This window comes from Lepidothrix coronata, unplaced genomic scaffold (assembly GCF_001604755.1).
Source record: "Lepidothrix coronata isolate B3197 unplaced genomic scaffold, Lepidothrix_coronata-1.0 Scaffold34, whole genome shotgun sequence".
NCBI lineage: Eukaryota > Metazoa > Chordata > Aves > Passeriformes > Pipridae > Lepidothrix > Lepidothrix coronata.
Genome location: NW_016690214.1, coordinates 5,086,167 through 5,106,509, shown reverse-complemented (window position 1 = coordinate 5,106,509; position 20,343 = coordinate 5,086,167). Strand labels below are relative to the sequence as shown.

The window sequence follows — 20,343 nt, the reverse complement described above, 5'->3', positions numbered from 1 at the left end:
AGAGCAGATTTTGGTTAATTATTGCATATTATTTCATGCAGTGGTTCTGGAATAATGCATTCTGTATCTGACACAAAAATACACAGTACATTAAAACATTACCTTTTATCTTCTTCTTCCATTTGCACTGTCCTATTGTCATCTACATTTTATTGCTGGTTTCAGGTACAGTAAGTGTATAATCCTTAGTAAGTACAGTAAGTGTATAAGCCTTTATAAGCCTTAGCACCTTAAGGACTCCTTAGTCAACAAAACTTTTGCTTAGAATCTTGATTTATCATCTCATTGTATTTTGAGAAGTATTTTGGGAATGTTAAGAAATGTTTTTGATATGTTCTACTTTATAAAACAACACAGGTTTCCAAGTTTGCCTCCTGCAAGCTTTGCTGTCCAGCTTTTTTCCCTAGGGATGATGCTTTCAAATCCAAAGGGCTCTGCTGCCCAGAGGGAGAGGAGGTCATTTCATCCCCATGTAGTTTAGGAGGAGAGACAGACTAGGCAGGCTGCTGCCAAAATGGATCTCTCTTTAAGAACCTCATTTCCTTCAAAAGTCAATAGAGGATAAAAGGGAATTTCCATTGGGTGATTCAGAGGTCTTGAATTACCAGACCACAGTCAGGTGTGAATATTCCTCAGTCTGTACTAATATACTGTTCAATCCCATTTTCTGTTCTTCTGACAGGCAATAAAATCCTATTTAACTTAAAACATAAAATTGAATTTGTTTTAGAAAAACACAGTAATCCTGTATGGGACATTCGCTTAAGACCTGGACTCAATGATCCTCGTGGGTCCCTTCTGGCTCAGAAGATTCTGTGATTCTGTGATGTGTCTTTTGGACTTTAAATCTGCTTTTTATGGATATTTTATAAAACTTTGGGTGAAGCCACCTACATTATTTAGGGAGGACAGAAGTGAATTCTTACAACTGCAGCACATATTCATCTCCCACTGGTTTTGAATTACTCCTGTGAGCAGTCTCCTTATACTTTAGTGATGACAATACCACCACCTCTTCCTGATTTATATTCTGTTTCTATATCAATTTAATTTGTTATCCTATTGACTTTCTCCTTTGAAGCTGAACATTAATCTGAAGGTTATAGAGATTTTACTAAGCCCTCCCCCCCTCCATTAGACATGTGTTCCCTCATCTGGTGCTTTCCTCAGAGGCTTATTTTTCAACATTAATAAGTGTTGGAGTACAGCAAACTTCTCTTCTGGCTGAAATACTTAAAAAGGACCTGCACCATTTCCAAAAAAGGCTCCAAAAGAAGACAAAGGACTATGTACTAGCACAGTCCAAGGACAAGCCATGGTTTCTTCCATAAATGATCCCACCATCAGGTTTTTGAGGAGGCTGTTTGGAACTGCACAGGCAAGTCAGGGGTGTACAGAAGGTCTCAGTGGCAGAGCTACTGTTTCTGATTTAACAATTCAGAGCACTCTAATTCTGCAGCAGGCTGGATTAAATTATTTCAGCTGGCTGGCTGGTTCTCATAGGCTCTCTATGTGACAGTCCTGCTTCCAAAAATATCACAAGTTGGATTTGAGACACTGATCTCTCTCATAAGTAATCCTTTACTATCACTAGAAGTTCCCTACTCACATAGACACGCCTGCAGTTAAAGAATTTGCAGTAGCCAGAGGAGACTGATGATTCAGAATGTTCAGCTTCTCCCTTTGATTCCCATTTTCTTGTATTTCTTTTTTTTTTTTTTTAGTGTTTTTTTTAGCAGCAGCAAAAGTAAATCTCAGTTCCAAGCTGTGTGTACAGCTTGCAATATGTATCCATTTATTTAGATCCTCTTCTCACTTTCATTTTACTTCTCCTGTAGCAGATGAAGTCATTGTGTGTTTATAATCTGTCCTTGGGTTTTTGGAAGGGTGGGAAGAGAAGATATCTATTTTTTTTTCATGTGTATTGGACTGTGGTCTCTTGTTTAAAAGTCTCCAGCCACTGAGTTTGTGAAAAGTGCATAACCCCAAATAATTAAGCTCCTTGACTTTCTGCCTTTGCACTGATAAGGCTGCTACAAGGCAGAGCCATAAAGTGATTGGAGGTCTCCTGCAGCACATTTTTCATTTTTATGCTGAGAAGAAATAAGTGGTTTGGATTTTTATGACTTTGCCACATGGTAAAGGTAAAGGCTCCCATTTTCACCATGAACCTTTTTAGAGGTTACCTTTATATTTTAACAAGGCAGACAGTGGCTGAACAACAGCACTCTGGTCAGTTCTGCTGTTTGTACTGCTGCTGTCTGAAGGGAAAGTGGTCTTATTAAATGATACAGACTCTGAAGCATTAAAACCCCTTTTGCATGGAGGCATTAGGCAGCAGACACAAATGATTGGTGTCTTACTTGGAGACTTTGCTTAAGCCAAGATTTTCTTTTAATCGTTGTAATACAGTAGGATGCTTATGCAAAGAACAGGGAACTAAACACACTCAAGTTTGCATCATAGGGACAAGTAAATGATTTATTTATTTAAGCATTCCAAAGCCTGCCTGCCTGCCTTCCCACTTACCAGTGCCAAACATATTGATGATAATCTGATACACAGTTTTAAAGCCTTTACACTCAAACTGTTTGAATGTTTGTTCAGTTATTCTGTCTATACTAAAGTGATAATTTGGGGCTAAAAGGTAACCAGATTATTGTGGAGATCTCTCTTGACAGCCTTTAACACCTAGTTGTATGTTAAAGCCTAGAAATTACAAGCCTCTTGGTATCATTCAGATCATAGCACATTTTGAAGCAATTTGCTATTTCTGGGCTGTTTTTCATGCCATGGTCCCACTCCAGTGCTCTCCAGCTTGCTCTGGTGCCTGCCCCCTTGCAGAACACCTTTACTAGGCAATAAGGGTCCCTAAAACAAAGTACTTCCTTAGTATGGCTGTTAGGTGGGACTTCCACATGGGTAGAGAACATTGCAGCTGGTTCAAGATATATCAGGGCTGTTTAAAAGCTTCTGCTTTGTCTGCTCCTGGATTTAATTTAGGTCTATGTGAGCCAATCTAAGTTTGCCAGTGCTGTGAGGGAGAGGTGCTGCCCTCTCCCCTGCCCTCTCCCCAGGCTCCCTTCCTCTCTCTGCAATGTGCTGACTTTAATAAGTCTTGGAGACCTCAGCAAAAATGAGGGGAGAGATGGGATGGGATTGGAGGAAGGAGTAGTAGGAATAATCTGATTGTGACCTACTGGGATGGATCACACTGCTTGGGTAACTTCATCCTTGGGAATTGTTTCCATGGCAAAACAGAGGTTTTGGTAAAATCCACGGTGGGTTTGTCCAACACAACTGAGACCAGCAGTGAGGAGGCAGTGCCATGGGAGTTCAGTGTGCAATTAGCAGTCACACACTGCAACCCTGCAATGATTTTTCTCTGGTTGCTAAAGCCTAAGCCGGCAAACATTCATTGCTATTCTTACCTGCACCAGCTAAATTAAACTAATGAGCCTATGCAGTTATTTTTCTTTATCCCATCTCCTCTTACAGCATTATCCAGTGCAGAAGTGAATAGTAATTAGCAGCAACAGTCTTGAAAGCACATGTTACATTATAGAGCACACACTCTATCAGGAAGTCAGCTGGCTTGTTTACAGCTTTCTCACTCCAGTTGCTGGGAACTGTAGACAATTCACCTTCTAGTGCTGGGAGCTTATCAAAGATCACTCATTTACACAGACAGCACTTGTATGGGTGGATGTACAGTCAAAGAACACCATTAGTTGCTGTCTTTCCCTGAAAATTTGCAGCCATTCTGTTCAGCATGACTGATTTGCATCTGTGCTTGTACTTTGGGAACAGTATGTGTTCTATAAATAAGACTTAGCTGTGTAGGTGTAGGTTCAAATCAGTAATTAATAGTGGACCTTACTGAAACCTGTCCAGCTGCCCAAAACAGCTTTTTGAAACTTTGAAAAGCACATCCTCAAAGGACAGAACCATCTCAGCATCTGAAAAGAAGGTGTCTTGTCTAAACTCCTCAGCCTGTTGTTTGTCTGTTCTCTGTTGTCATGGGAGATGCATCTCCACAAAGTGATTTGTCCTGTCCTAAGAGCTGCATCCCTGGCTATCAGGACTGATCATCCTCTGAAGATGCTAATCTCCTCCTATTCACTGCAGGGGGAACTCACACAACTACAGGAATCCTGCACATACTGTAGATCCAGCTGTGCCTGCCTGACTGACTGACAGCAGTTTCCACTTAGTTGGGTTTTCTGCTTTTATTAAGACTTGAGGTCTCTGTTAGCAAATACCAAATATTATTAGTGCTTTGGAACTCCTACTTTCAAAACCAGAAGAGCCCACTTAAGTGTCAATATTAAACATTGCCAAACAAGGCTCTACATTTTTTTCATTGTTATAGTCTAGGACCAATGAACTTAAAAACTCTTTTAAAAACATCAGAAATTATGCTGATACATCATATCAAGTACAATGGTGTGTTTCAACTAGATTTTTGCTTTCTTGTTCAGTCAACTTTCTGTTGTTTGAATATTGCTCTTCTGTAAGCCTGAACAGCAAAGTAAAGACTTTATTTACTAAAGCATACTTAACTTTCAGCTCTTAAAGGAGCAATACTTTATATATTCACTTATCATGGAATTTAATGAAGGCAACCAGAATTCAGTTGTGTCAGACATGAGTAATTTCATGCAAAAGCTGCCACTGGCTGTATTATACATTTATGTAGCTTATAAAACAAAGCCAATGATTTCCATCAATTATAACACCATCATTTGGCAACTCTGCAATTAATTTCTTACTCTAAAATAACTGCTGTTGCTCAGTGCCAAAGAAAATGCCACACATTAACTGACTCATCACCAGAGTCTGTGATGGAGAGTACACATGTCAAGCTGATTACTCATCTTCAGGAAAATAAGTGCTTTATGATCAAAAAAATATTCTTTTTGGTATTCTGAAAGAATGGTAACAGGGATATCCATTTTATCTTTAAAAATGATCCCCACACTAATATACAGTTTTTCTGAAGCATTATTTTGAGTAGTGGAGTAGAGTTGCATGCTTGCCAGTTCACACCAGTGGCCCAAGTTGAAGAAGGATGGGGTCCTGCAAACCTCATGCACTTCTTCTATGTAAAAATGTTCCTACATAAGAAAAATGGAAAGATTCTGCCCTGTTTGTCCCAGAAAGTCTGCAAACTCTAATTTACATCTTGAAAAAGTACTCCACATAAATATTTATCCAGCAGGAGTAATGGGCCATTCTGCAACAGGTATCAGGATCATGAAGTTATGGTCTTTCTTGGGACACTTATGGGTGTGTATTCAAAACACGAGTTCCAGTTCTGCCAGGGATTACTTGTGCAGTCAACTTTATTTCTTGAGCAGAGTTCTGTGGAACCACCTCTGAAATTAAGTATCTCCTTATTTTTGCATGAATCAAAGGCAGGATGATTATCACTGTAGAGTGTTACACACCAGTGTGTAGCAAAACCAGCACTTCCATACGAATTTGAGGCACTTCCAGTATTGCTTTGTGGTTAATCTCGTATTTGTGTTTACAAGAGACATAAAGGACCCATCAGAAGAGACTTGATTACTTTGTAAGTAGCACAGATGAGAATAGAGGGTGTCTCTGCATACAATAAACACGGCACTTTCATTTTTAGATACAAATCACACCATTTGCAGTGCAGGGGCGAGGAAGCACAACCTAATTCCCCGATTTTCAGGACGGATGCAGGGAAACCATTTTTTACGGCGACAAATTAAATTTGCAAATACCTTCAGGCAGAAATGGAAAGCGAGTAATTCATACTGGTACCTCCCAGGAGGGTGACCTACCTCCCCAGAGAAGGCCTGTCCGTTGAGGAGGTGCTCTGATCCCTGGCTGTCCTCGCTCCCAAAGTGTAACCGGATTTCCTCCAGGCGGTGACTGTACGTCATCGGCCCTCCAGAGATGTTGACCAAATGCTCTTTGTCTAATCGTAGAGATACGTGTCTCCCTGTGTTATACATTGTCCCACTGACCTAAAACGGGTGGGGGAAAAAGAAAAAAAGGCATTTTTAAAGAAATAACCTGCAAATCTTAGAAACTGGTTGTAAGTACTTGAGGATTTTGCTCTTCTCGCACCTTCGTTCAAACGTAGCAACACATCTTGTTTGGAGATGAAATAACCGACTTGAGGTAACACTCCAACTTCTCCTTTCAATCTTATATTGTATATTCAAATATTTTGCTAAATCCACATGTACACATTTTAGCCAGGGGCACATTGTTAGCATGGTGAATGGGATTGCTACCCTTTTAAATAAGTAAGCTTTTAGAGCACTTTTTATGCGAGGTCTGAGTAATGGCTTCATTACAAAATTCCCGCACTGAAAATGGGAACATTTCAGCTGACATAAATTATTTAAGTACACTTGAATAAATCTGGAATTTACCTCTTTTTTTCCTTCTTTTAATATTTATAACAAAGTTACCCAAAAGTAAAGGTGCTGCAAAAAGCAGAGACATAATTATTCATTAGTAGGGAACTCTACTCCTCCTGGAGCTCCAGGTAAAAATTTTCACTGTCTTGCTCTGCAAGTCTCTTTGTTTTGTTATGAATATTTTATAGGTACAATTGCCAGATCTTTTAGCCATAGCAGTACAGAATGAATTCCAATTTGATCATATGTGTCTAGGTCCTACTACACCTCCAAAAGCTGTAATGCTCCCTGAGAGTCATCTTTATTTTTAAAAAGACTGAATGTTGTGCTTCATTTGCAAACTGATTTACAGCTGCTGTAATGAAAAAGAAAATGATGGTGGAAATTTTTCATATGGAATATAATTCTATCATGATTTCCACTGTCATAGGAAAGTTTCTAGATCAAGAAGTTGCTTAATTTATGCCATTAGAAAGTAAAATATGCCAGTTTGAGTTAAAGCAGAACTATGATTTATTTAAAAACATTCTGCATGGATACAAATGTACACTTGAATAAGATCCATTTAATTTAAGAAGTGAAAGCATAGGAATAATATGCTTTGTTGCACTTCAATTTAAAATTAAAGACATGACTATTATGTATTATATCTCATACTACATCAGTACTATAGTAATTAACATTGCTGCAGTGTCATTTTCTCTGTAATACTAATTACTGAGTTTAAATGACCTGTTTTCTTGCACAGTATGTTGTAAAAAGTTGCACTGAACAGACTGTGCACTAGAACTAAATGGATGAGATTAAACAGCTTTTGATTGTTGTGGTTCTTTACACTTTGATACAGATGTTCTTTTTTTTTTGGTGTTTATTCCAACTCAAAATAAGCAGTAATAAATTTCCTACGAGAAGTAATAAACACAAATATTCCTACTCATCACAAAAACCCACAATGATTTTATTTATAAATGCTCCTTAGTTTTTCTGCTTGACTTGGCATGCATAATAATTAAATACCAAGTTTAACTTAATAGGTGGAAGAAGGTCAGCTTATTGAATTCAGTTTCAGTACACTGCATATGAATGACACAAAATTGCTAATCATAAGTAACAAATGTAGTTTAAAAACAAATAGGGGGAAACGGTTAGAGCCTCTTACTCACATTTGGAAGCTCATGCTTCACTGAACCCTCAGTTAAATTTAACAGCTACGCAAAATATGCAGAATCCATTTCCTTACTTAAATTGGTACAAATCTCAAATGAGGTTGCCATTATTTTCTCTCTCGAGGTAAAAGTGACCCAAATAACCCCTAATATGAATCAAATAACTCGGCACAGAGCAGAGAAGGGAAACGATGAGAGGCAAATTCATGAACAGGAGTAACATTTGTCTTTCTCATTTCCCCCCTCATAAAAATGCAGTGCTTGTAGTGAGATGATACTGACTGTTTCAAAACAGAATTTCCCCACACGGCTGCAGATGGAGAATACCAGGAATGCAGTGAAGCATCTGACATTCCTCATTTCTGGCCCGTGGGGAGGGATGAACACTGGAAGTGAGACTATGAAATTCTCCTGCCTGGGCACACAGACTGGACACCAGGCAGGGCAAAACCCAAGATCTTCAACACAAAAAATACAAGGCCTTGCCCTTTTATGTGCCTTCTTAGGTGTAAGTGAAACACTGGTTTTCTTGTTGTGAGGGTGTGCCCAAGGGAAGAGTAGCTGCACAAACCACCTGAGATCCAGCACCAAACTGTACCTTCAGGACATGCCCATTTCTTGAGGGTATCAACATGTACCACCATCACCAGCAACTTTCAGTGGGCACTTCTTTTATGGGCACTTGATTCCTACAGGAAGCGGTGTCTTATATTTTCCATCTACTCAGATTACATCTGAATGAAAAGACTGAAATATTTAGGAACTTTTTTTATTTCCTGGAGATTGTGACTTGCCCAGGCTCCACAGCTGATGGTCCACCATAACACCATATGAATTCGTTTATTGTAGTGCAGGATATTGTCTGGTTTATACACAAAACCAGTGTCTTATCACCTTCAGAGGTGAACATTTCAAGTGTAACCATTTACAGTTAGCACATAGAATCACACAAATGTGTTCATCCTCAGCATCCATAAATGCATTTTACACAGTAAATACTATTCCTCTTCCCTATGCACAGCTTTAACTGCTACTGAAGGAAAATGAGCTTCTGATCTTGTTCCCTATGTGAACCTACTGCTAAGAGAAGGATTCTCCATATTTATGGTACTGAGCCTTTAAAGTGATGGTGCACTGTCATTCTGCACTCTCAGCTGAGCTGGTTTTGAGGAAAGCAAAGCTGCAAGTCTAGAATGTCACAGCTGCAGAGGTTACTGAGATATTTTCTGCATGTTGTACATTCCCCTAAAAAATAAACAGTATGAAGGCTGGGCACCTTATGGGAAAGAGGTTACCTCTGCTTGGAACAGTCAACAGTATCTGCTACCCCAGAAAGCACAGCATTTATTTTTTATATGTGGAGACTGGATAAAATGTTACAGGGTGGTTTAAAAGGCTCACATAAAAGATCTGTTAAGAGCTATACAACTATTTCCTTAATGTGCCAGACTAATCTCAGGTGCTCAGTCCCTCAGTGTGATGGGCTTTGTGCCACTTCTTGCTCTGCTGTGAAGTAACTGTTTTGTTCTGTGTGAGTTTGACTTGAAAATTATATAAAGATGGAAACCCAGCAAACAAATCTGGGGGGGGGGGAAACAGCATTAAATCTTGACCTCTTGTTTTTAAAAAAGATTTTAAAAAAATATCTTATGCACTAGAAATTAGACTGCAGTAAAGAAAACATATTAAATCATCCATAAAGCTGGTTTGAGAAAATGGCAAAGTCTAAAATCATCAAAGTTAATGATCAGACCGCATTCTCAGTTGACCCCATTTTTCCTCATAGATTTAGAAAAACTTTCATACAGGTAATTTTACCTGTGGCAAAATCCCTGAGTAGAAGAGAGCACAGCACGTTCATGGGCTTCACCCTTAATTATGGAACAGTTCAACTCTGGTAGACTTTAATTAATTTATTAACATATTCCTGATGTAGTTATTTTCTATTTAATCTCATTACTTTTAATTCTTGCTTCACAGAGCTTTGTGCACATAATTCCCCAGCAGCATTATTCTCTCCCTTTATCTTGATGCAAGGCATCCACACAGGCACATGCTGTTGATATATTCTAGACTACATTTCTCAGTGAGATCTGAATCCCCCTGTGGTATAACTTGCTGGTTCTGTGTCCATAAAAAAGTCCCAGTTCTGCCCTTTGAAAGGTGGAACACAAGCAAAGTCAGTGCATACATAAGAAACACAAACTCTTGAAACTTTACAGATCTTTATGACCGTTAGGGAAAAAAGTAAAAAAACCTCAACCAAAAAAATCCCAAACCAAATTAAACAAAAAAAAAGCCCCACAAAAAACAATCCTAAAAATATTTTTTTTCCCAATGATGTTCTTTAACCCTGCATTTGTGGAAGCATTTTTGTTTTACCCTAGTTAACTGTATATCCTGTTCCCTTCGTCTTTTTTTTCCCCCACAAATAGTCCTGAACTAAGTATTTCGCAGAGCTTCCTTTGTGTCCTACATCTTTGCGTTACAGTCTGCTTCAAAATAGCCTTCAGAACCCCAAGCAGTAGAAAAAGAAGCTTGTTTCAGGGTGAAGCCATGCTAGAAATGTAAGCAGGGAATGCAAGAGGAAAAGGGAAGGAATGGGGATGGATCCTTTGCCTTTCTGTCCCATGCCATGCCTGCAGTTCACTGTCACCTTTCTTCAAGGCTCTTTCCTTCCTGGGGCCTTTACAAATAGTGCAGTAACACATTTTGGATTTTTTTCAAGTAAGAGTGGCCTAAAGATTAGTTCCAAGAACGTTTTTAAACTTGTGTCAGTACCTGCCAGTGGAGCAGCACTGAATGTAAGGGAGCAAGGAAATCAATTGTGTGTGGCTGCCTGCTCTGGTGTCCTTGGATCTGATCTGCAATATTAGATGTTCCTTTCTTTAGGAGGAAAATAGATATAGTCCAATGAAAGCCTAGTGCTGTGGAGGGAAGCAAATCACCAAGGATTGAGTTGAAGGAGTCATTGTGCCCCAGTTTCATGCCCTGCAATAACCAATTTTCGATCATCTGCCAACTGGCTTCCACTGTTTCCTCCTGGAGTCCAGCAGAAAAAAATGCAAAAACAAATGTATATTTGTTTTTTTTTCTCACTGGGATAAGTCAACACCAGTGCCAAGTTGGTTTATTTTCTTCCTGATACTTAGGTAGGATCTTCCAATGGAGAATTTCACCCTCTAGCTCAGGCCACCTGAACTTGGGTTTCTCCATGTGGTAATAAACTGAATCATTTGTTTCTGAGTCTCTCAAGCAAGTTCCTTTCGTTTACCTTTCTGGTTTTTTTGATGGTTGTTCACAGTATCTTGACCAGACCATATTCTGTGATATAAAGGACTGTCCTCCTTGATTTAAATTGAATGGACTGGAGTAAGTACCTTCATCTCCCTTGTGCAAAGCTGAGACTGCTCCAGGGTTTGAAAACAGAGTTTACATGGACTTCAGGGCAGGGCTTGTGATTTGAAATCTGACTTTAGGGCCAGTGACAAAGCACTGAACCAAACTGGAAGTTCAAAGGTAACCTGCTAGGGCAGAGTGCTTAACTCTCTGCACCAAAATGACATTCCCCTGCTTCACAGAAGTGGCTACACAAGAACATTAATTTTCTTAGTATCACGCTCATGGCATGCAGTTAGTTTTAGGAGTAGTTTTATGGTGTTGTCTTGAACCTTCCAGGTGCTCTTAGAGGGGACCCAGGCTGGAAAATAAAATTATTTTGCAGAGTTAGTCTTCTGAGTTATTTAACAGTTGTTAAAAGGGTACTGTTGTTTTTTGAAGTCATCTCTTCTCTTAAAGAGATGACTGACATATTCAAATAGGATACAGTTGTTCTATCAGTTTTCCAAACTTTTCACAGCTCTATCCTTGTCCTGAGGTATTCTCTGTGCTTGCACATGCAGACACACATACACGTGAGAATTTTGAAATTGTATTTAAATAATTATTTTCTACAGAACATCCAGTTTTATTTAGGTGCTTTTGATGAATATTTGTACATTTGAAGAGTTATTTTAATAACTTTTCTCTGCCCTAATGCTTAATCATTGTATGCAACAGTATGGAAAGAAATAGTGGAAATGCCTTATTTTTGAAGGTAATTTTAAGGGAAATTCCAGCTGTTTCCTGCACGCTTTCCTTGCTGCCAGCAGAGAGCAGTGTCCACCCATCCCACACAGCCTTTACCTACATCCCACGGGATTGCCACAGCCAGGAAGAAAATCAAAATTATCTGTTTTGGGTGACAAGACTGTAATCCGTGGGTTTAACTTCAGGAGTGGTGGATTCAGCTGTGGGACAGAGGTGTGGGATCTGTTCCAGGGGTCAAGCAGGTGTCTGCTCTCCAGCCCAGGGTTTGGGGGATGCAGGCTCTGCAGGTCGCTTGGCCATCAGATCAGCAAAACACCCCGAGTGCCTCTTCTGGCAACAATTCAATGGACTTTATGTTGTGTTTATGAAAAGAAAACTGTGGAAGGGAGGGAAATAAAGATAAGGAAATACCACTTACTGGGAGGGAGCTGCAATCTAATTGCTGGGCTTTGAAGAACAACAGGCATCACCATCAATATTTGATTAAAAAAGGCCCGTGTGAAAAATGTAAAATGTAAGAGAGAAGTGTAAAGATTAACATAATCTTTTCATCTTCTGAGCTGAAAAGTTTTAAAAAGGAAATGATGCTAATGAGTCCAATTAACCCATTTACCTGCCTGATGTAATGTGTCACGTACCAGCATATGGCATGACACACTTTTTTTCTGCTTTTAAAGCACCGTTTTCAGTAAGAACTTTTCCCATTCACTCCTCTGCAGTTTTGCCTGTTTACTTCCCTTAAGTGACTGATCTGTAAAAAAATGTGGAGTGAACCTCATAAATTAAATATTCAGCCTTACTGGCTAATGAGCACAATATGTCAAATTTCAGTGATCAAAATAATGTGCTTCAATAATGTATACTCCATTCTGTAACAAAATATAATTTTAATAGAGGACCCGCAGGGTCGTGGTTATTCTGGGATAATTATGATCCATAGGATGGGAAGGAATGAAGCTGCTCCAAGGACACTGGTAACACCCCACAGAGCCTATATAGCCACATGCTGCCTTTTAGGGGCAATAAAGTGCTTCATTGTATTTCCACTACTCCATTAATGCAATGATTTTTGCTTGTTAGTAACTATGAAGCCTAAAGCAGATGCAGCCAAATTTATGGTGTCTGGCATTAATAATTGCTGTGCATGTTGACTCCAGCTTTACAGTGAAATCATGCTCTCCTTAATCTAAAATATTGCAACTATGTTTATATCATATGCAGTAGGGGAATTTAATCCCATAGTTTTTGTTGGGACTTTTTTTTAAATTAAAACCAAATTATTGAAACAGACAAGTAGAAAAACTGGCTTCAGAGACTGGACAAGGGATCTGCTTCCACCACTGGTCGAAGGCTGAGGGACCAGTGAGGATTTTAAGTGGAGGATGTATCTTGATGTCAAGAGCTTCCTGATGGAAGGATCCACTACCTGCTGTTTGGGGTGAAAAAGGGACATACTGAAGAATGTTTTTCTGTAGGAAAGCAGACTGCATCCCAGTGGTCACTTTTTCTGTGTGGTATCTTGATACTTACAACCAGAATATTTGTAGGCAAACTGGAGTGTGGAAGGGGAATGTGTGAAAGAAAGTTATGTTGTAGTGGGACCTCAGGAGGCTTCACCTAGAGCAGGACCCGTGTGAGATGCACTGAGCTGGCAGGTAAGGCCACAACAGCCACAGGTACCTTCAGCCAGGTGGAACAGGGGCAGGATCCTGGCAAATTCCAGATCCTTTGTGATCATACACAGAATGGGGCACACACTCCACACTGTTGGGGGTTTTAACAATAATCACGTGAGTGCTTTGACAGCATTCACAGATGTGTCCCCACTGTGGCAAATGCTGGACTGACTTTGGTTTATTGGCAGAAAACTCAATTTTGTTGTGAAGTGCCATGTACCTGTGTCATGCTCCAGTGAGTAAAAAGGATGTTTTGGGGTGTTCTAAGCCAGACTTGCACTGTCTGACCACAGAACTGTTCACAATCCTGCATGTCCACAGCCACCTTTGTACCACTGATGACAAGTCTCATCCTGTGCTGAGACACAGTCACCAGCATTACATGAAAGAGGGAAATATTACATTTGCATGCTCCTTTTAGTTTATTAACCTTAGTTTATAATTAGGCCAAGTCAATAAGTAATTGAGGGAATAACTGGGGCTTGGAGATCTCATTACCCTAATTTGGTCTTGCAATCTATAAAGAGATTTTTAGTTTGAGGAATCTGCATTAAAAAATCGCGCTAAGGATAATTTTTGTCTCTGCTAAAGGGATGTCAAAAGAGCTGCCTTTTCAAAATCTCAAGGCTTACATAAATATTCAAAAGCTTGTAAATGGTAGAGAAGCCAACAAACTTGTGAGAAATCCAGATCAATGAAAAATTGCTCCTTCCATTTTTTATGTGGGTTCAAAACGTAAAACTGAATATGTTAAAATCCAGGGGGCCTAATTGAGTTCCTTTTTAGTGACTTATATAGAGATGCACTGACCTTTGGAGCTGCCTGGATTTCAGAGCTCTTCTTTCAGAGAGCACTTTGGTTGAAAAGCCAGAGCTTTTCCACTGGAATCCAGATTAGATGGAAATTTATAGGACATATACTGGAATTAGCGTGTGTTTCACTTGCCTTATGTTTTCCATACAGCAAGACAGACTTTAGACATTAGGTGCTTAATGACTCATTTGATCAACTGCATATTAATAAATGTATTCAGACTTTCTAAGATCTTTATTTTGCTGGTACATTTTCTTCAGTACTTTCATTCTCAACACAACTTTTAAAAGAACCTTCCCTGCTGAGCAGATGAGCTCCAGCTAGCTGATTGATTTAAATTCTCTTTTAAACCGTTGGTGCGTCTTCTACTTTGCTATTTGTATGTAGCATTAGCAAAAAGGCTGTGCTAAATTAGGCTGGGAAGTATCTTTCAGGCTAAGAGGTATTGACACCGTGGTGTTGTGTAGGTTATTAATACACTCACCACTTTAATTATCTGCACATATATATATTTATATGTATATATTTCTACATATACATACACAAAAATAAAATATTTTATATTTTACGAACTTCTGCCAACAGAAAGAAGGAGAGAAATGCCTGTCCTCACACACAGGCCTAAATTAGTCATTTGGCAGCACCTTCTTGCTGTTGTGCATCCCTGGCTGAGTGGCTGAGAAGCACAGAGCTTCCTGCACAGGGTAAAGGATGTGCCCTCACAGCTCATCTGTCTCACACCACAGTCAAAACACACCATCATTAAGGTTAATGATTCAATTTTACAAGAGCTAGAAAAGGCCATTTGTTGTAGTCCTTTATTTCTCTCGTTCTTTCGCCGCCAGGATGTTCTAAATTTACGTTTTTATAAAATAATGAAGAGACTGCTGCTGTTTTTTGGGATCTGCTGCCCACTCCAGCCATGACATTCCATGTACCAATCCCTGCTCAAGGAAAATTGCAGTGTCTGAGCCGGGGTGCAGCCAGAGAAGCACGGTAATGCTTTGCTGAAACTGTAAGTCAGTGGAAATGAAAAGGAGAATCTATAAGCTCAGCTTTTTAGCCTTGAAAGGGACAAAAGTTTTATCAGCTTTTTAGCAAGTTTTTGAGAGCAGCATTCACAATACCAAGCTGCTTCTCAGATCACTGCCAAGGCAAAAATGCATAGTTACTGCAAAATACTTTCCCAAGCCCTGTATCTCTGGAGGTAAACTAGTATTTAGATAACTTGAAATTTGACCTCAATAAAATTCATTATGTGTCAAGGAAAATCCTTTGTGGCATGCAAAAATCATGAGCTATTCTGCCTAGTAGCATATTTCACTGTGGGTTTTTTTGAGCAGAAAAGAGCTGGTTTGTCCTGGCCTGCTTTTTCTACTTCTTTAAATAAGGTGAATAAATTAGCCTTTCCAGCTCCAAATATTACTGTTCCAGTTTAACACAGGACTGTTTTACTTTTCCCATTTTATCTGCCTCAGAAGCATTTGTGTACGTTTTATGTTTAGAAAACAGTGGAACTGCAGTAGAAAAAAGAAAAACAAACAACCCCTATCCTGAACCTATCTTTGCTTTTTCTGACACTTCACTCTATTCCACGACTCCTCATTTTTTTTTCCTGACAATGCACTTTAAAAAAACCAAACCTACAAAGCCACACTCTTTTTGCAACAGAGCTCCCTAAAGAATTATCATTTCTGGCTTAACTAGATTCTTCTCTGTGTTCCAGTATGGCTCTAATTCAAATGTGTCTCAAAGTCACTGTGCAAGGAGGGTGGAAGACAGGGAAATATTGGGGTTACAGCATGAACTTGAGCTCAGCAGCCCAACCTCGCTGCCTTGGATGTTTCCAGACTTGGTGTTCTGTGTGCACATCGTGGGGGTGGTGGATGTGCACATAAATCCCTTGGTCAAGAGATTTGTGTTTATTCTTTTGGTTTTTTCTTTTTTTTTTCTGTTTAGTTGGTTGGTTTTTCCCCCCCATTCCCTGCTGTGTTTACAGATTGCACAGCTATGGGGGAAGAGCTGGTTCTTTGTTCCACGTTCTCATCTCCTGTACAGCTCCATGTACTGCAGTTGTGTAAATGAGTGTTTCTATAAGTAATCAAAAACAAGGTTCTGAATACCAAGAAGCACTTTTGTCCTCTTACATCATTCCCACTCATGTCTTGTTCCATGCAGAGTGAAAAACACTCTTTTGCTACCTCAAATCATAAAGTAATGGCGAGAAACTCTTTTGAAAAAGGCTTTTAGAAAAGAAATTTTTCTACTCTGCCAGTTTGCCATCAGTTCCCCTCTGTTCTCTTGGTTGCTGGGCTTACCAAAGTACAGATTTATCTGGCTTTGTAGAAGAATCCTAAGGAAAAGAGGAAAGGGTTATGGGATGAAGGTATCTAGGAATCAGCATATGAAAATGCTTTTCCAACAGGGATAAAATTTAGACTGGAAAGAATCTTAGCTTTCCAGACACAAGTTCATTTTTAAGAGGTGTTTTATCATGCTTATTCTAAGAGTTTCAGGAATGTCTAATCTCTATGATCTTCCCAGGAAGAATCTTTTAAAATAGTAGTCCATATTCAGTTATGGGTCAGCATTCCTCTTTATCAGCAACTGCTTTTCCTCCTGTTTTCTGTACCTTTTTCCTTCTCTGTAGAATGCAAACTGGAGGCTGGATGCTCTCAAATGCCTGTGAAGAGGCATCTTCCCCAGCTCTGGGTGTTTGCACATGTGTGTTCACGTTCCTATTTGTGATTAATTATAGCTGAGAAGTTGAAAGGTACTGAACATATGACAATGTAAAGACAGTCTTACTCTCTTCATCCTTGATGAAGATGAATTTTAGAGTACTTCTCACACTCAGATTTGCCATTCTCACCTGCAGAACATGAAAATACTTTAAATGTGCTCATGTTCTTACTAACCAGACAGGACTCAGCCAGAAGCTGAACTGGAGCTTTCAGAAATTAACTCCTGCAGATCAGAATAAATATTTCTTACAAGAGTTTAATGACAATTTCAGCACACCTGGAATTTTAAATGCACAGATTCTGCTGCCCCTGAGCCACTGAAATCTGTGAGCAGTACCTGTTTTTAATATGTAATTGGTGACTGACACAGTCTGAAGTAAAGATAGAAAATGCTTCCAGGCCTTCACTTACAGAAAAATATCCATTCCCTGATATAACTGAAAGATTTGTAAGTCTAATGTGGCTTATGCCTTATTATTTTCATACCAACTACTTCTAAAGCCTAGATGATGCCTAATAAACAAGTCCTTTAATCATCTTTAAAATGACAAACCTGTTGATAAATCGAATTTTCTCCAACAAGATATTGCTATATTGATTTTAGCACTCCATTTTTAATAAAGAGACTGTTCAGAATTGCTTGCTATGACAGTCTTGAAAGTAGGGCATCAACTGACTTGGCAAATGGCTGAATTTATAAGGGAAGTTTTTGCTAGAGCTCTAATCCATTATCCCTCTATTGTTGACATTCATTTGCAATAAGGACATGGGGCCAAAGTTGCTGCATTTAAAAACCAGACAGGCATGGACACCTACAGGTTTCTGTGGTTGATTTCCTCCTTTCAGAGGTGATTTCAGCCAGCAAACAATTGTGCAAACAGCCTCAGTGACAGCCTCCATCCCCAGGAACGGGCTGAGCTGTTCACCAGGAGCTTTGCTCAGCACCAGCAGTGACAGGGCAGGAGTTTTCAAAGGTAACATGAGATATCAAGGGTGGAGAAAGGCAGTGCTTTCTTTTGGGACTCAGAGGTGGTGAGGGGATGCTGTTTTTCTTAATTTGGAAGAGTTTCCAATGAGTGATTCCTTCATGTACAGAAGAATAATTCGAGAACTTTCACCATTTAACAGGCAGACACATTCTCACCTCTGCTTTAGGTCTTCTTGCTGGAGAGATTTGGTACACACAAAACTTCAAGATCACATTATGGCCCATCACATTGCTCAGAGAGGAAAGGTGATGGGAACCCAATGGTGAGGCCAACATGGAACATTTAAAAACTTCCCTCTAACTGCAAAAATATTTTTCATCACTGTTGGAATTTATTTTACTTTTCTCTGAACACATGAAACCTTTGCCCATATTAAGGAATATCTTCAAAGACAGTCTGCTCAGGCTGCCTCCTGAAAAACCCCTACATACCTGAGTGACTCTTTGGTTAGATGGGCAGAAGGTTCATGTGATGACAGCCCAGCTGCTACTAAAGCAAGCAAATAAAATCGAAACAACAGAAAATTCCTGCACACATCAGACTATAATGAAATACATGTGGGGCAAATATTCTAAAATGTTCCAGTTTGAAACAGAAAAATGCTTTTGATATTCTAAGTTCCACCTCTAGAGTGAGTGTAGCTCGTGTATTAAAACTGTGGTTTTGTATGTATATGGATCCATTCCAAGACTAAAAGCATATATATACATATAATTATCCAAACACATAGGTGCCTATTTGTATGTCGTTTCAGGGATGTGTATTCAAGGTATAATTCCAGCTCTTTCACCAAAACACTTTTTTTTTCTGTTTTCCCTACCAGCTTATGCTTTCACAGCACAAAAAAAGACTTGCAACATAAATTTATAGAGGATAAAGCATAACAGAACCACCGAGGGATTACTGAACAAAATGTGATATATACAAGCTGACAATTGACAACATAGTAATAGGTATTGAGTAAAAACCTGAATAGAAATGTTATGGCCAAATCACCTTTAAGGGATTTCAGACTGGTTTAAATACTGTTGTTTGTTGTCTTTTTCATTTATATATTGGAAAAAAAAAAGTTAATACTCCTAAATCCCTGCCTTTCATTCCTTGTATGCCCTGTCACACAAAAGCAAAATAAAATCAAACCAGGAGCCTCTAAGATAAAATTTCTGTACTCGAGGCCAAAGAGGGTTCCTCAAACTCTGGACCCTGATGCCACCACGCTGAAATGAGGCACAAGGAGGCATGTCAGGAACTTAATTCCCCTTAGATGTAGGATCAGCAACTGCCTCCAGTAATTGTCAGCAGTGGAGGCCAGTGCAGGGGCCTGCAGGCACATGGAGATTGATAAACCAGAAGTGATCCACACGTGCCTAAAGTCTGAGAAACACTGATCTAGGTCAACTTTTTCCACATCTAGGCACCTTAGCAGACATGACCTCATTCTCTGAAGTGCTAAGTACACAGGATTCTATAAGTCATAACGTTCCAGGCTCCTAATAATCATCAGAAACTCCCAAATATATCCCTTGGACTCTTAGGAAAATGTGAATCCTAACGTTTTTATCTGTAATTGTGCAAAGTGATTTCTTTTTTCCTTCATGTTTCAGTGATTTGGTTAGTTTGATCTCTTTTTTTTCTCACTGTCCCATACATATGGTCAGTCAGCACAGTGATAACTGTGAGCCTGTTTTTCCTGTGCTCCCTGTTCCTGTGCACCTCAGCAGGAATTAAACATGTGTGGGAAGGCCCTGAGGGTCTCCTGCTCTTCTGGGTAAACCTGGTCTGTTCTGTGTTTCTATTCTTGGGGATGTTGGGCAGAAGAATTGAATGCTTTCTGCAATTTTCTGCCTGAAACGTGCCTCAATCAGGAATATGTGTGTTCTACTCAGTGGAAAGTGCTCAGGAAACACTGAGCCTTTCACTTCCACAGCACAGTTCTGCATCCAAGGCAGTGAACACATTTTTTATCCGATCAAGGCTGTGGGACAGATTACAAATTCTTATCTAAATGTGGATCTGGTGGTGCTGCAAGAGCATATGAGACAGGAACAATTTAAAACACATTGTCAGCACTGACCTACCTTCGTTCCTGAGTTTGAAGGGATGAACACACCGTTCCCTACTGCAGTTACAGCCTGATACTCTCCTGTTGGAAGTGTCAGAAGCAAGATCAGGTGACAGTCCGGATAGTTGTTAAATTTGACTAACTCCTTATTAAAAACACCTCCTTATCTCTATGGAAAATGCCTGTTTAATCATAGGGAAATCTAGAAGCTTCTCTAGAAAGCGTGAAAAAAAGCTCATTATGGTCCTTCTATAGGATCCTGAAATTATTCTGCTACAGAATTTTATAAAGAAAGAATTCTCTAACATATGTGTCAAATGTCCCAAATCTGGAGGCTTCAGATTCTGCTACAGGATAAGTGTGGAGGAGAGTGACTGCTGGTTACATTTCTTGTATCTCT

General features: G+C 39.4%; 1 protein-coding gene across 1 annotated transcript in view; it reads right to left on the bottom strand.

The window, feature by feature from the left end:
• Positions 1 to 20,343, bottom strand: part of CA10 (carbonic anhydrase 10) — a 186,724-nt gene that overhangs the window by 33,367 nt on the left and 133,014 nt on the right. The window contains exon 5 of the mRNA XM_017812173.1: positions 5,817 to 6,002. Coding sequence (XP_017667662.1) covers positions 5,817 to 6,002 — 186 coding nt within the window. The remainder of the gene's footprint in view (positions 1 to 5,816; positions 6,003 to 20,343) is intronic.